This window comes from Asterias rubens, chromosome 8 (assembly GCF_902459465.1).
Source record: "Asterias rubens chromosome 8, eAstRub1.3, whole genome shotgun sequence".
NCBI classification, from domain to species: domain Eukaryota; kingdom Metazoa; phylum Echinodermata; class Asteroidea; order Forcipulatida; family Asteriidae; genus Asterias; species Asterias rubens.
In genome coordinates this window covers 15,844,483-15,861,872 of record NC_047069.1, presented here as the reverse complement: position 1 = coordinate 15,861,872, position 17,390 = coordinate 15,844,483, and the positions used below count along the sequence as shown (strand labels likewise).

Genomic DNA, 17,390 nt, shown 5'->3' with positions numbered 1-17,390 from the left:
GTATTTTACTGAGCTTCGTCTTCCCATTTTATTTCTCTTTCCATGTTTTGGTAGTGATAAGCTAAATTAAATATTAGCATAAAATCTTACTTGGTAAAGAGTACTGGGAGCTGTTGATAGTATAAAACATTGTGAGAAAAGGCTCCCTCTGAAGTAACGTAGTTTTTGAGAAAGAAGTAATTTTCCACAAATTTGATTTTTAAGACCTCAGATTTAGAATTTGAGGTCTCGAAATCAAGCATCTGGAAGCACCCAACTTCGTGTGACAAGGGTGTTTTTTCTTTCATTATTATCTCGCAACTTCGATGACCGATTGAGCTCAAATTTTCAAAAGCTTGTTATTTTATGCATATGTTGAGATACACCAAGTGAGAAGACTGGTCTTTGACAATTACCATTTGTGTCCAGTGTCTTTAATAAACAATTTCAATTGTTTTCACATGATGGATAAATAATTTGAATTGAGATTTTGGACTGTGGAATTCTTGTGAGCCAAAATAACACGGGTGCCAGGTGCTTTTACCAAATTTACAACACTGGAAAAAACTGCTAACATGACGGATGCACTTCAGCAACATTAGCACTATCTTCATGAGTTAAAATAGGTCGCCCAATTCAGTGGACGCAGAGAAGTGTTGTCTCCTTAGAGGTTTGCGAAATACCAACTTCCCATCTCAAATGGGCAGCGTATCCACTACCATCAATGACACTAAGCCCCCAAACAAAATAAACACGTTTAGCATCCTCCCTTTTTTTTGAAAAAAAGGAAAAGGGTTTTTGTTTTGTTTTCTAATTTTCTTCTTCTTCTTTTAAATGGCCGCCCAACACATACAAATGGCCGGGCTATTTAAAGAGGAAAAAATTGCTGACATCGTTAAAATAAATCCTTTTTTCATAACCCCAAATAATATATATATAGAGAGAAAAGAACAAAGAAAGAGGCGGCCTCTGAAAAAAAGCAGGCGGGCACGCTATACATAATTTTTAATTTTGGTCTAGAGCTTGTTGATTAATTAACCCAAATAGATTTGCAAAAGAGAAGAGTGCAGGATAGGGGGAGTGTGTGGTACGTGTGAGGGGACTGAGAAGGTGTTTCCATTGGTGATCACCTGATAAGGTCACACAACAGAGCTCAGTTTACTGTGGAATTTTACGCTTATGGTCCGTTCAAGTACGTGCTTTGGGGGACGATGGAAGCACCGTACATTCTACGACTAGGGGCCCGTGTCGAGAAGAGACTATAACTAGGCAGGTGGATGTTTTATAATGAGGAGGAGATACGTGTAACTTCCGCCGACGTCTCAGATGGTTTGATCTCCTGCCGAAGTCTAAGATGGTTAAGCCGTCATGCGTATGTCTGAACATGAAATCTTTGTTTGATAATCAAGGCATGTGTTAATGAGAATGACATTATACATCTTATAGATGAAGTATAATGTTCAACCAGTACACGACCAGTACACAGGTTATCAGTCAAGAAACCTTCACCCTAACCCTAACCAGGTTTCTAAGCACTGAGTGAGAAGTGTATGGTAACAAAAAATGACAATTAAAAGTGGGAAGAAACAGCAGAAACTGGAATAAGGTATGTGGTTTTAGAGGGAGGGATTCAAAAACATTTCTTCAATTTGATTTATGAAACGTTTCTTAGAATGTGTATTCCAATTAAAGATTATTCTTCCTGTGTGGACACACTGCTAGGATTTTTCAGCAACACCGCAAAAACGAGACCACCATTTAAAATTAATTTTCACAGGGTAGTTTAATTGTATATAATCTAAAAAGAATTAAAAAAATTGATGGCTGCTCATCATTTGGCTTTAATGCTTCTGTAAATAGGTACAAATTTATACCTTTTGAAATTTTTTCATATTTTTTGTTTATTTAGTTAGGTGTTTTTTTTTCTTCATGCAAGTACACTCCGAAAAAGGCTTAAAGGGAAGGTACACGTTTGGTAATTACTCAAAACAATTATTAACTTGAAAACTGACTTGGTAAGGAGCATTGGAGAGCTGTTGATAGTATAAAACATGGTGGGAAACAACTCCCTCTGAAGTAACGTAGTTTTTGAGAAAGAGGTAATTTCTCACTAAAATAATAAAAGACTTCCAGCTAGACTTCCAGTCTTTTATTCCTATCTGAAAGCACACACATTTGTCCAACAAGGGTATTTTTCTTTCATCATTTTCTCGCAACTTTGATAATTAATTGAGCCCAAATTTTCACAGGCTTGTTATTTTATGCTTATGATGGGATACACCAAGTGAGAACACTGGTCTTTGACAATTACCAAACGTGTACAGTGCCTTTAAAGGCAGTGGAGACTATTGGTAATTACTCAAAATAATTATTAGCATAAAACCTTTCTTGGTGACGAGTAATGGGGAGAGGTTGATGGTATAAAACATTGTGAGAAACGGTTCCTTCTGAAGTGCCATAGTTTTCGAGAAAGAAGTAATTTTCCACGAATTTGATTTTGAGACGTCAGATTTAGAACTTGAGGTATTGAAATCAACCATCTAAACGCACACAACTTCATGTGACAAGGGTGTTTTTTTCTTTCATTATTATCTCGCAACTTTGATGACCGATTGAGCTCAAATTTTCACGGGTTTGTTATTTTATGCATATTGTTGAGATACACCAACTGTGAAGGCTAGTCTTTGACAATTACCAATAGTGTCCACTGTCTAGCTGTCAATTCCCAGATTGTATCCTACACTCGGGTGTGATCCCTGGGTACTCCGAAGAAACGGTTGTATGGCTTCTCACTGGCATCCCCGCACAAAGACATTGAAAAAATAGGGAGACCACCAATATAGGGCTAGATAGCTTAGTTAATAGAGTGCCGGCACGTTAATCCGGAGGTCGTTGGTTCGAGTCCAGCTCTAGTCAATTTGTCTTTGTCCACCCCAAACCATTGTTTTTATTTCATTACACCTTTGACAGCACAAGTGCCAATAACAGGATGTTGAATGGGAAACGAGAATAAATGTTAAATTTTAGATGTGTGATGTCTGAGGTTGGATTCGAACTGAAGTCCACAGAGGTAAAAGGCAGGTAAACATACCAGGGGGGCCAACCTGATGACAAACATTAAATTTAAGCACACCATACAACTAATGTATTGTTATAAGAGATGTTAAATTTGCATCGAGGATAAAGAGTATTAATTTTTGGTTTTTTACCCATACACCGATGTGTGTTAGCACTGTATACTCAGTACTTTCCCGAGTCGTGTGAAAAAATATCACAGGCATATTACTCAGGTGGGATTCGAACCCACGACCCTTGCAATTCTAGAGCAGTGTCTTACCAACTAGACTACCGAGGTTGCTCGGTAGCTAGGGGCAGTTCGAATCCTATGTTTTGGCAGCGGGTACCGCAACGATATAAGAGATGTTAAATTTGCATAGGGGATAAAGAATATTTTTTTATTATTTTTTTTTACCCATACACCGATGTGTGTTAGCACTGTATACTCAGTACTTTCCCGAGTCCTTTGATGTTTTTTAGAACTTTTACTCCTATCGTTAAGTTTCTTTTCTTTTCGTTCAGTTTCTTTTCCATATTTGTTTAAGGCTTATTTTTAATGGCCTTTGTGAGATATGGTGGACTGCATCTGGTATGCTAAAGTTACAGCCAAGCAACAAAATGGGAACGATCAATGATGACGACCGAGTAATGATGAACGATGCATTTAGAAGGTTTACAGAATAATTCAGTGTCCCAATGGAATAGTTTCTTATTGCCTGCAGATACTAATAAAAGGCACCATTGACCACGATCATCCTGCTTTATCAAAGGAAATTGACGGACATCAATCAATGCTATCGAGTGCCATTTAACCACATGTAACCCCAACCCATCTGATAACAAACTCAAGCTCTGGTGTTTGTGATTGATAGAGTGTGGGTTAGAGTCCTGGTCGTGACACTTGTGTCCCTAAGCAAGACACTGAACCATTATTGCTGTGTTCTTCAGGTTGGACTTAATGCTGTAGGTCATGTGGGTTGTTCAATTCATGGCCATGAAAGAACCCAATGCACTTATCATAAAGAGAAGAGGGCGAAAGGCCCCCGTGTTCCTGGTTTTATTGGCGCCATTTTGCACCACAGCACATTGTACACCATGACATGGTTCTAGGTATGTTAAAGGAACGTTACAGAATTGGTAAGAAACTAAAATCGTGAAGATCACAGATTTACAAAAAAACTTACACAGCCTAATGACGATGAGAGTATAAATAATCTAACTTCGCGTTTGGAGTTTATCGCTCAGTGAGCATTTTATTTATTTTTATTGGGGCACCGATGCAATGCAAAATTTGTCATCGGTTTTTCACTATTCTCTCGTGACCCAGATGGCCGATCGATCTCAAACTGTCAGTTTATGTATATGGTGGATTACATAAAGTGCTTTACACTGCCAGCAACTGTTTTGTTAGCAAAAACCAATTCTGTAATGTTCCTTTAAGGAATAGGTCCACATAAATTGCAGGACAAACTACTGAGCGCTTTGATACGCCCCCTTGGGGTGTGAGAAAGCGCTATATAAGAAGTAGTATAACCTAGCATTATTAAAGGCAGTGGACACTATTGGTAACTACTCAAAACAATTATAAGCATAAAACTTTACTTGGTAATGAGTAATGGGGAGAGGTTGATAGTATAAAACATTGTGCGAAACAGCTCCCTCTGAAGTGACATAGTTTTCGAGAAAGAAGTAATTTTCCACAAATTTGATTTTGAGACCTCAAGTTTAGAATTTGAGGTCTCGAAATAAAGCATCTGAAAGCACACAACTTGGGTGACCATGGTGCGACAAGGGTGTTTTTTCTTTCATTAATATCTCGCAGTTTTGACGACCGATTGAGCTCAAATTTTCACAGCTTTGTTATTTTATGCATATGTTGAGATACACCAACTGTGAAGACTAGTTTTTGACAATTACCAATAGTGTCCAATGTCTTTAAGAAAACACTTAGTGTTTTGAAACGCCCATCAAGTGTGTTAAAGCGCTTTATAAGAACTCAGTTTAAATAACATTTTTATTTATTATTATTATTATAGGAGGTCTTACCTCTCATCCAGTTCTTTCCGTTGACTCTCCAAGGTTCCGTGATCATCTTTCAGCTGTCCGTGCTTGCCTTTGAGCTTAGCGTGTTTCTTCTGTAGTTTACCGTGCTTTCTTGACACTTCATCATGCTCTCGTTGGAGCTCAGTGTGCTTGGTGAGGAGATCGTCGTGTTTCTTCAAGAGCTCGTTTTGATGTTCGTCGAGAAGCTTCTGCTGATGGAAACTCTCTTTAAGTTCCTCTCGTAATCCCTGAAGGAGAATTTAAAGGTCTCGGTTATTCAAGGAGTGGAGCATGATTTAATTTGTAAATAATAATAATTATAACGAGAGAACAAATCAACCAAAGGTGCTCAAGGTGCTATAAAAAAGGAAGAGAAAAGTAACTTAAAGGGGAAGGGACAGAAAGTAAGTTGCTGTAGACTTTTACCAAAAGGTTTTTAGTGCAATCAACTTTAAGAGTATCAATTACCAAACGTATGCCTTCCCTTTAAAGACAAACTTATTTTCAACTTTGCATTTTTGTTTATGTTAGATAATTCTTTTTCAGAAATGTTCTATGTATATAATCAGGTTTTAAGCTTGTCACAGTGCTGTGAGTTATACAGAAAAAAAAACTTTTTACTATAATCATTATTATTATCATTGGTTTTACACCACTACAATGCACATACTCAAAAGTTTCTCAAGCTCTGTGGACAAAATCGCAGGCATTTTACTTGGGTGGGATGCGAACCCAATATGCCTGTGACTTTGTATGGTTCACAGAACTCGGGAAAGTACTGAGTATACAGTGCTGACACATCGGTGTTTATGGGTAAAACTAGAGTGAGTATTCTTTATCCCGATGCAAATTTAACATCTTATAAACAATGTATTTAGCAATGTTTTTCCCAGTCTGTTAAATGATGCATGCCAGATTAAAGTGGAATACAGATATGTCCCTGTTGGTTTTAACAACTTATTGACTATAGCTATTCAAATAAATGATTGGAATCCATGGTCCGCTAACAACCCCAAGGGAATACATGTTATGACTAGAACCAACCAGGTAATGAATGCATGAATGCATGGATTATGTTCTTAAACATTGTTTTGATACAGCAGGGCTTGATTTAAAACAAAACAAGTCAAATCTTAGTAATTTTAACAATCTGTCATTAGTACACCAGTACTTATGAAAATTAGTATACCAGTACTAATGAAATTGCATTGGCTCCCATTGCCAACTAAACTGGTTCACCAATATTCCCCTACTCGGACCTTAAGATCATCTCATAACACTCTTTGCTTATCACAACTACAATAATTAGTGAATCTGAATGAACACAAAAACTCGGATACCTCATCCAATTTGCAATGTTTTTCAATCTTTTCGTCTGCCCATAAGTATAAGGTCACTACATGTAATGGCATTTTCATACTATCAAAAGGCCCTTACATGAAAAATTTGAATTAATTTGAAGGAAAAAAATGAATCAATAGCAACAGTTATGTTTTACTTGGAAAAAATAATGTTTCTTTTTGCAAAACAAGTACTTTGCCAACCACTCTTGATCAATAAAACCACATCTATCAGGAGTTAAAATAGTATGCAAAAGCAGTTTTACAAAATGCATACATATTGCTAGATGGATAAGGACCTTGTAGTTATGAGCGGCAATTTGATAGATGGAGACCAAAGATTCATAACAGTGCCAAGCTCATCTTTGAACGACGATTTCACCCAAACAGACTCAAGTGCTTCCACACTAGTTCTAATCCATCCACAATTACCAGCTTTGACTCCTGGTTTAGAGTTAGTTTCAAGAACCGATATGATGTAGGGTAAACAGCTGATGAAAGGGGGCACATCTGACATGGGTTGTTGTTGATCTGTAATGAATACCGATGGCTGTCCATCGGGAGGATGGAGGCTGACATAGCCTTAATAAAAAAATATTGCGTTAAAGCCATAGGACACTTTCGATAAAAAGTATTGTCCAAGGCCCACACTTCGTGTATCACAACTTATATATAAAATAACAAACCTGTGAAAATTTAGGCTCAATCGGTCATCAGAGTCGGGAGAAAATAACGGGAAAACCCACCCTTGTTTCCGCACGTTTCGCCGTGTCATGACATGTGTTCAAAATCAATTTGTAATTCTTGCTATCGAGAATTGATATTGTTTTAATGTTTTCTCAAAAAATAAGGCATTTCATGGAATAATATTTCAAGAGAAGTCTTTCACCATTACTTTCTGTAAACCCTGTAAATTATTTGTAAATCCGTGAACTTTTTTTTTTTTTTTCTGTACCGAAAGTGTCCAATGGCTTTAGCACTTGCTACAATTTGGACACTCTGCCAACTCTACAATGCCAACCAGGGAATACATCCTATCTGTTATTTGTGTACATTAAGACGAGATTTTTTACTCCGCGACGATTCATCAATCCCGATTTCTGGACTTTTGATAAAGGTTTGGGTATCCCTTACCAATAGATGACAGGTCTTCTCCTGTATGAGTTTGGACACTTTTCGTCGTCTTTCAATCTTAACAAGGGGGAGGTATCAAATGACAAAGATAACACTTCGATGTTCATGTACTTAAGATAGCGTTGAAAGATAAACAGTCTTGTCAGAGAAACCAATTTACGGCTTTCAGCAGGAAAAAAACAAATGCAGCCGAGAGCTTCTTGAGTTACCCTAAAGATAAGACGTTTCTATTTTAAAAAAAAGTTGCATTGGGGGAAAACAAAGGATCTATGAGAGGTCTAACTAGATTAATTTTGTTAAGTGTTGTAACTTAGCGTGACGGTTGGGTCATCTCAGCTGAAATGAGAAAATGGGACTGCCGTACAAGTGTCTCGTAAGAGCCAACGAGCCTCATAAACAATCCAAGCCTACTCAGGGAGTTTGGTGTGCATGCAGTGTAATCATAAAGTCCATGTGATTTTCATTAAAGGTATTGCAAAACAGAACCTGCAGCCATACAAGCAAAATCAGTAGCTACCCTGATAATGGGTTCGAATCCCGGTCGTGACACTTGTGTCCCTGAGCAAAACCCTTAACTATAATTGCTTCTCTCCACCCAGGGGTAAATGGGTAGTGAGGGCAGAGATGGTTCTTATGATTGATTCAGAGCATACTAATATTGCACAGGCTGTATACTCCCCAGGGAGCTGAGATGGTTAAAAGAATGAATTAAGGCCCAGTGACCAGGGGTAAAAATGTAAGAAGCGCTTTGAGACGCCCTTCAGGTGTAAAAAGCGCTATATAAAAACTGGTTATTTTTATATTTTGTACCAATAAAACAAAAACGTTGATATGGAACAGTAAGAAATTAGCTGAGTCCATACGACTTTATCGGCGACTTAAGTTGAAACATTACAAGAATGAGATTTGGACATGTGGCCTCCAGCTCTACCAACTGAGCCATCTAGCCCTAACGTTGGCAGTCTCCTTATTTCTTTGAGGGGCCAGTCAGAAGCCATTTAACCTGTAATTGCCATGTAGCCAGGGTTCACACCCAAGTTTACGATACAACCTGGGAAGGGGCATTACAGGGAAAGTGGATGCCACATAGAACTTTGATTACCTCAATTGAATTTTAAAAATTACCCAGTCAGTCTCCCCAAATGTTTATACTTCAGTATGAAAAAAACCTGCACTACAAGCGAAAACCTGTAACGACACTTAACATCCGAACATATAGCACAAAGAAGAGATGGAATTGTAGTAGTCAATGTCTAGACCAAAATAGGTTTTCTCCTAACCATCAACCCACATTTTACGCTACATTATTCCAATTATGAAGTCAGCATGAATGATCAATGATAAAATTGACAGTTGTTTCTAGGGCAGGGAGTAAATCAGTATCCAGGTTTCTCAATTCTTCATGAGTTTGAGAATGTAAATCAATAGATGTCACAAATTGAACATCAACCAGATAATTTACTAAATATTTCATTTACAGGTAAAGTTTCATCTCTCTCTTTCTTTCAATGTTTTTTTTTTTTTTTTTTGCTAACTATGAAACTACTCTTAAAGGTGTTATATAGACCTGGTAAGGATAACAAAATATTTAAGTCTAGTCTGTAAGATTTCAGCATAAAAGTTCATCGTAGAATTATTTCTTTCTGTGAAGTTTTCCCCCAAGCTGCACGGTCAACGGAAGAAGGTATTATTATTACATGATTGGTAAGAATACAAAATGTCAATATTTAAGTTTTGTCTGAAAACTACCTGATTTTATGAAATTCATATTACAACAATTTATTCTGTGAACTTTTCCCTCCGAAACAAACTCATATTCGAGACAACAGTATCTGAAAACCTTAAAAACGCAACAGCTGAACTTGGTTTAAAGACCAAAATTGAGGACAGTGTATTTTAATGCTGAAAAATATGGCGTTTTTGTTTTCACTTTTTTGGGTGACTTAGACCACAACAGATAAAGCCGAAACATTCACAGATTTTTTAATTCATGTTTTATGGTTAATCACACAAAGCATGAACACTGTCTGCAACGATATTGCATTATTCCAATCCTGTTTAATAACCTTTAAACAACAATCTTCCCTACAAAACAAATATTGTGTCAAAAATTTAAACAACTCTGAATATTAGTTTACAACCCTTCACCTTTCCATTCCCGATTCATTTCACTTGACATTTTCTCGCCTCGGTTTGTTTTCCTTCTCATTTAAATGTAAGATAAGATGCTATATTTTGACCAAACATCTGTAAGTCTTTGAGGTGAATTTGTAAAGGGACGTTCCTTGGGGGTTTCCGATCCTTACCTGTTGTGTCTTAAGATGCTCATCGTGATGGTGAGCAATCTGTTCTTGTAGAGAGCTCAACTTCTCACCAAGATCTTCTGGGGCCGTGTCGTCGGCTTGCTGTTGATATAAAAAATAAAAAACATTAATCTCAAGTAACAGACTTATTATCCCTGGAGTAGATGCTAGAAGGCATAATAAATGCTGTGTGGCTGAGAGGTGCTCAAGTACATAATAGAAAAGTGACAAAAGTTAAGAAAGTAGAAAATAAAATATATAAAAAAAAAAAGCATTCTTGCAAAACTCTAAACAAATGAATGACAGTGAGGCATGAACTTGTTTTTGCACTAATCATGTGTTCTTGCTAAAAGTTTGTGTTTTAATGTTTACTTATAAGTACATAGTTTATTATATTATATTATATTATATTAAGTTTTTATACAGCGCTTTTTCACCCCCGACAGGACGTCCCAAAGCGCTCCAAATTATTACCCCTCGTCACTGGGCCTTAGTACATCGCATGCTCACTGGAGACCATAAAGCCTTGTACAACAAATATATATAACAATTCATCTTCTTAACTTTGTTTTGTCTGATAATAAATCGCATCAAAGGCTAAGTATACCTTCAGTTTTGGAACTGCTCCATTGTTTTAATCATATATGTATGTAGATGTACAAAATACACGATAGAACTAACATTTCATTTATGAAAGCGGTCGCATTTTTGAGACGTGGCCAAAAATCCAGAGGGAATGAATATGTCTACGCAGGAAGAGTAGTAGGAATACACAATCTGAGAAGAGTTTGGTAGATTCAAATTTTGGGGTATGAAAACTGTTATATTTTTACAAAACCACATTACTTTGAAGTGAAATATTTATCACATTGCTTTATACAATTGAAAGCTGCTGTATAGGCTTCTAACTAATGGTTACTATTGCCATTCATTTAAAGAGTAGGCTAATGACCAAACGTAAACCTTCCCTTTAGAGATGACTCTGAATGATCATAAATAATAGTAATAGCGACTGTTATGTCAGAAATGACCATTGCGCTTGGATTATTTATTACCCCCTTACATGGTCACTTGGCCATTGTCTTCCATCCATTAAACATTGTTAAAACCATTTCAGCTCCTTAAGGATTACACAGCTTATGCTGCCAAACTTTCCTCACAGGTACCCAAAAGTGTGATGAAATTGTTAAAACTTAACATCAATTCCCTTGATGGCCTCACCCAAAATAAATCTTGATACAACATGTTCTTGAGTTACATTTGTAGGTTAAGTCTTTATGCGGAGTTTAGTTGTGATTTTTAAGTTTCATTTTAAAGTTTAGTTGTGTTTTTGAGTTTTCTTTCAGGGTCTTGTTACAGAATTGGTAAAAAAAAAAGTTGTCTAAGATCACAGATTTACATAAAACTTAAATTGTCAAATGGTGATGATAGTAGAAAACATCCTTTGAAATATTTTTGTTTTAAATGTCATATTTTATGAGAAATAAGTAAAACTAATTTCCTGTTTTGAGTATCGCTCAGTGAGCGTTTTATTAAAAAATAATTTAACCAATGTCATGTAAAAAAAATTTCATTATTTTCCCATTACCTAGATGGTCGATCTATCTCAAAATTACACAGGTTTGTCAGTTAATGTATATGGTGGATTTCATAATTTGCTTACATGGTTTATTTGTGGGGTTTTTTAGTTTCCATTTGTAAGTTTCGTTGTGTTGATGAGTTTCCATTTGTAAGTTTAATTGTTTATATGAGCTTTTTATTTGTAGTTTAAGCTGCATTTATGAGCTTTCATTTGTAAGTGGAGTTGTGCTTATGAATTTTCAATTGTAACTGTGCTTTTTAGTTTTAGTTAAGCTGTATTGTTGAGGTTTTCATTCTTAAGTTGAGATGAAACTTAACAATCGTCTCGGCCATCCCGGAGAGCAAGTCCCTATGAGAGATTAAAATGCAAGCACGGAAACCAAGTCTTGTCACTGCATAACAAGAACGACACACCCGGACTCCTCTATTTCTGGCATTCATTCAAAGCTCAAGACGGACTTAATAATAAAGATCCAAGAGATGAAAACCAATCTTGGTCCACTCCCAGAGGTGGTTAACATGATACAGTCAACGACGCACTAACATCTTATTGTACCTCCTTGATCACATGGGACATCACGCAATACAAGGATGGCTTTCCCTGTTCAGTCTGACCCATACGGGGATTTATGAGGCATTATCGTCCAAGGCTTTAACGCTGAAAGTTTCAGATTTATTTAAGTATTAATCAGAACAGGCTTTTCTGATCTGCTTAGGCCGAAACTGCGACGAGATGAAAATTTATCTTGATTGCTGAATTTGGAAGCAATTTCCTATCATTTTGGTAAATGAGGTTAGATGGTTGTATGAATACTTGATACATGGATAGTACGAGTGAACCAGAAATTTTAGTTTCAGGAGACGCATCAAGGAGAGAGCAGGTATAAAATGAGATATGGTGACAGCAGATCTACAAATGGCACTTTAGAGAAGGTAATCTGGGCTGGAATTTCAACACTTTAACCTTGTCATTGACAAGAATGAAGGAAAGATACTGAAAAGAAATCCCTTCCGTTAAAATAGTCTCCTTAAATTTCTTTTGGATAATGGTATCAATTTCTGTTTTTAACGAGTTGCATCCAGAGTAAGGCCATGTCTTAATTGGCGGCTTTGGCTACAAACTAATAAATACCTCATAGATGCTGTGCCTTTTGATTGGTCAAAGACTGATCACATTTGAATGTAAAGACCGACCCATAAGCAAGTATGTTGGTGTGTAAAATTTTGGTATGCTCAGTTTGCGTCCGCTTATTTTGTCTTTGAATTCATATTTTAAAATGTGTATCAGAATGGTTTGGGATAGGCCTATACGAGTAATTGGAAGTTAAAGGTTTTACAAGGTGGTCAAACAAAAACGTATTATCTGAACTCCGTTGGTTGACAGAAAGCATGACCAAATAAAATCACAAACACAGATGATACTAAAATACATCCAACTGTCTTTCCGCATTTGTCTATTTCTTATTTCCTAGCCAATAGTAACCAAATAATTATAGTAAAGCATCTGGCGTGTCATGGCCGATCGGTTAAGAGAACCAATTTCAAGCTCTGGTGTTTGATCAGCAGAGTGGGGGTTCAAATCCCAGTCATGACACGTAAAATTGGGGAGGTAGTGCTTTCTGCTCTACCGGCCAGGCTTCCGACTGATGATACCCAAGCCTACATCCGTATGGACTGTAAAAGGGGTAACCCTGTTTCAGCCTAGGAGTAAGTGGCAACGGCCTCTGGAAGAAAACAAAATTGTAGCCCACACCTTGAAGTGGCCTTCAGGCCTTGTGTGTCTGGCAACTTGAATAAAAAAATATATATATATGAAAATCTTGCTCAAGGGCACAAGTGTCCTGACTGGGACCTTAACCCACACTCAATGATGACTTACCACCAGAACTTATATTTGATGCTCTATACCGCTTTGGCCTAACACCAAACTGTTGCTGTTCAAAATGATCTACTCATTTTAGTTGATTAGAAATTAAAAACTCTGATTACTTACCACTTCTGTGCTAACGGTGTCCGGTACACAAGTCTGTGCTTCCTGCTCACAAGAGGGAGCCCTTTGCAGCAAGGAGAGTTGTAAACTAGAATCATCTTCCAGGTCCTCGATGACCTGCTCTGTGTCTTCATTTTTACTGCAAGTTATCAAAGAAAAATATTGTAAAAAAATGGATTCTCATTTAACTAAACAACAAAGTGTGTTTCCTAGGGGGGGGGGGGGGGGGAAAGGAGATTTGGGTGGAATTATCATCATTGTTTAAAGGCAGTGGAAACTATTGGTAATTACTCCTAGTAATTATTAGTGTAAATTGTAAAACCTTACTTGATAACAAGTATAATGGGGAGCTGTTGATAGAGAGAAACGGCTCCCTCTGAAGTAATGTACTTTTCGAGATAGAAGTAATTTTCCACGAACTTGATTTTGCGACCTGAGATTTATATTTTGAGGTCTCCTAATCAAGCATCTGAAAGCCCACAACTTCGCGTGACAAGGATGTTTTGTCTTTCATTATCTCGCAACTTTGACGACCAATTGAGCTCAAATTCTCACAGGTTTGTTATTTTATGCACATGTTGAGAAGTGAGAAGACAGGTCTTTAACAAATACAAATAGTGTCCAGTGTCTGTTAAGACACTGGACACTATTTAGGTAACTGTCAAAGACCAGTCTTCTCACTTGGTGTATCTCAACATATGCATAAAAATAACAAGCCTGTGAAAATTTGACCTCAATTGGTCGTAGAAGTTGCACGAACTATGAAAGAAAAAAACATCCTTGTCATACAAAGTCGTGTGCTTTCAGATGCTTGATTTCAAGACTTCAAATTCTAAATCTGAGGTCACGAAATCAAATTTGTGGAAAATTACTTCTTTCTCAAAAACTACGTCACTTCAGAGGGAGCTGTTTCTCACAATGTTTTATACTACCAACCTCTCCCCATTATTTTGAGTATTTACCAATAGTGTCCACTGCCTTTAAAGGGAGGGTATACATGTACCCTTGGTAATTAATCCAAAAATTAACGACCATACAAACTTACTTAGTAAGAAGCACGGCAGCTGTTGATAATGTATAGTATTTTGAGAAATAATTCCCTTTAAAGGAATGTATTTTATTTTGAGAAATGATTCCATTAAAAGGAATGTGGTATTAGAGAAAGAGATTCAAAATCATTTCAATCTGAGAAACACTTCTGCATAAAACCATTCTCAGATTGTGTTTTCCAAAACAGATCATTATTCCTGCATGGACATTCCCACTCCAGATCAACAGTGTCCAGTGTCTTTAAAACACATTTTGAATGAAATAAGATGAAATAAGAGATTTGCAAACTTACCCAGACACCAACCAGACTGCACTAGGAACTCTTGCTGATTTGCGTAGTGACCAGATATAACGCACCATGAAGTTATAACGAGCATTAGCAATCTTCAGTAACCCTTTCCTTGGAACATTCATCTGAAACAAAGAAAGATTTTTTTTTTTTCAGTAAATCTCTTCACAACAAGTTTTATCCTTGTAACCTTGATCGAAAATTTTATGACCAAGCTTGATTTTAACCTTTCCTTAAAAAGACAGTGGACACTATTGGTAATTGTCAAAGACCAGTCTTCTCACTTGGTGTATCTCAACATATGCATAAAATAACAAACCTGTGAAAATTTGAGCTCAATCGGTCGTCGAATTTGCGAGATAATAATGAAAGAAAAAACACCCTTGTCACACGAAGTTGTGTGCTTACTGATGCTTGATTTCAAGACCTCAAATTCTAAACTTGAGGTCTCGAAATCAAATTTGTGGAAAATTACTTCTTTCTCAAAAACTACGTCACTTCAGAGGGAGCTGTTTCTCACAATGTTTTATACTATCAACCTCTCCCCATTACTCGTAATCAAGAAAGGTTTTATGATGATAATTATTTTGAGTAATTACCAAAAGTGTCCACTGCCTTTAAAGGTAGGGTCCTAGATTAGTTTTTGTCAATGTATCGTTGATTTTTATCGTTGATTTATATCTCTTCAAAACAAGTTTCATCCTTGTAACCTTGATCTAAAATTTTATGAACAAGCTTGATTTTTAACCTTTCCTTAAAGGTAGGGTCCTAGATTAGTTTTTGTCAATGTTACGATGATTTATAGGTGAACATTTCAATAAAGAATGCAATTAAAGCCATCTTATAAAGCACTGCGAATTAAGGGAAACATTGATATTTCTTTTAAAGAAACGTTACAGAATTGGTAAGAAACAAAAATCGTGAAGATTACAGATTTACATAAAACTTACACGGTCTAATGATGATGAGAGTAGAAAACATCCCTTGAAATATTTTTGTCTGAAATGTCATATTTGATGAGAAATAACTTGGAGTTATCGCTCAGTGAGCGTTTTATTAGTTTTTATTTTGGGCATCGATGTCATGGAAAATCTGTAATCGGTTTTTAACTATTTTCTCGTGACCCAGTTGGCTGATTGCTCTCAAACTTCTCCAGGTTTGTCAGTTCATGTATTGGTTGATTACATTAAGTGCTTACACTGTCAGCAAATGTTTTGTAGCAAAACCAATCATGTAATGCTCCTTTAAATTTCATGTCCAAAGAAACCAGAATTTGAAAGACTTTTTTTTTTTTGCTGCAAAGTAAGGGACTTTTTCCGAAACCTCAACGTAGGCTCCGTCCCCAGCCTTTGTGCGATGTTGGATACACTGTGCAAAATGCACATTTCTGCAAAATTGATGATGGAGTCCGAGCAGGAGCAAGAGTCCAAGCTAAGGTTCCAAAAAGACACCTGATGTAGCTGGTACTCACCGTTCTATGATCATAAGTTATAACTGTGTAGTATTTGGCTTGTCTGCTTTCATCTTTGGGTCCAAATTGGAGGATACCGGGCATCCAGACCTCATGGCCAGCAGCAACGCAACACACCAAGACAAAGTCACCAGTCTAAAAATATAAAAAGAAATAGTGAGTCATAATTCTACAAATCTCTTTTTATATTTCCAGGTTTGGTTTCTTTTTTTTGACAAAGATAACTTATAAGGTAACCTGGGTGTTAACCATGGCTATAAGGCAGCTTAGGTTCTTGCATCCGACAGTACCCCCCCCCCCCCACCACCCAATCAAAGATACTGATAAAACAGGGAGTCTGCCAACATAAGGTATTCTGTTGTTTCCATTTTATAGAAATGAATAAAAACTATTTGATCAACTTGACTTGTTTTGCACACTTTTTCTTTATAAAAAAAAGTGTTTTAGAATTGTCTCCTTTAAATCAGCAGCGGTTTAGTCCAGGAAGGATGCAGGGATTCTTAATATCAAATTCCATCACCACATTACTTCAAGGTGAAATGATTCTCAAAATACTGTATACTGTTGAAAGCTGCTGTAGGCCTCTAACCAAGTCAGTTTGTAATGCCACTAATTTGTGGAGTGTTACCAAACATATACCTTCCCTTTCTGAAAGAAAAATTTACCTCTGGATATTTTTACAATTCCCAGTGAAAATTAGATTTTGTACCACTCTCTATAACATGCCTTGTCAAAAAAAGTTTCCCTTTTGATGGTTGATTGTTTGATTTGATGAAAGGGTATCTCTAGATTTCTTATTTGTAAAGGTCACTTCAGCCTCAAAATAGAAAGCAAACAATGGCCAGTTGGTGTTTATCTTGCAATTTAAAGAAAAAGTATTTCTGGCCTAGTTTTTCTTTTTAAATGAGTTGTTCTCACTTTAAATTCCCCACACATGTCAAGCTGGCAGCCAAACCACTCTACCCTCTCAAACATCAGTTAAGTGCCAAGTATCAAATTCCAAAATGGAAGAAAAAAGAAGAAACAAAAGTACTACTTTCAATTCTTCAGGTCAGAAATATCGTGGACCAAAGAGCATTCCCTCCTAGAATAAGTAAAACAACGGCAACTGTTTAGAACACACTCTGTCTCGCCACTGCACAAATGTCAAACT

At 36.7% G+C, this 17,390-nt stretch overlaps 1 protein-coding gene across 2 annotated transcripts in view; it reads right to left on the bottom strand.

Moving 5' to 3' along the window:
• The window catches only part of LOC117293323 (von Willebrand factor A domain-containing protein 3B-like), an 82,541-nt gene that overhangs the window by 18,305 nt on the left and 46,846 nt on the right, over positions 1-17,390 (bottom strand). For both annotated transcript variants that reach the window (XM_033775588.1, XM_033775589.1), the window contains 5 exons: positions 16,238-16,372; positions 14,770-14,891; positions 13,431-13,566; positions 9,860-9,958; positions 5,083-5,327 (listed from right to left, as the gene is read on the bottom strand). In XM_033775588.1, coding sequence (XP_033631479.1) covers positions 5,083-5,327; positions 9,860-9,958; positions 13,431-13,566; positions 14,770-14,891; positions 16,238-16,372 — 737 coding nt within the window. The remainder of the gene's footprint in view (positions 1-5,082; positions 5,328-9,859; positions 9,959-13,430; positions 13,567-14,769; positions 14,892-16,237; positions 16,373-17,390) is intronic.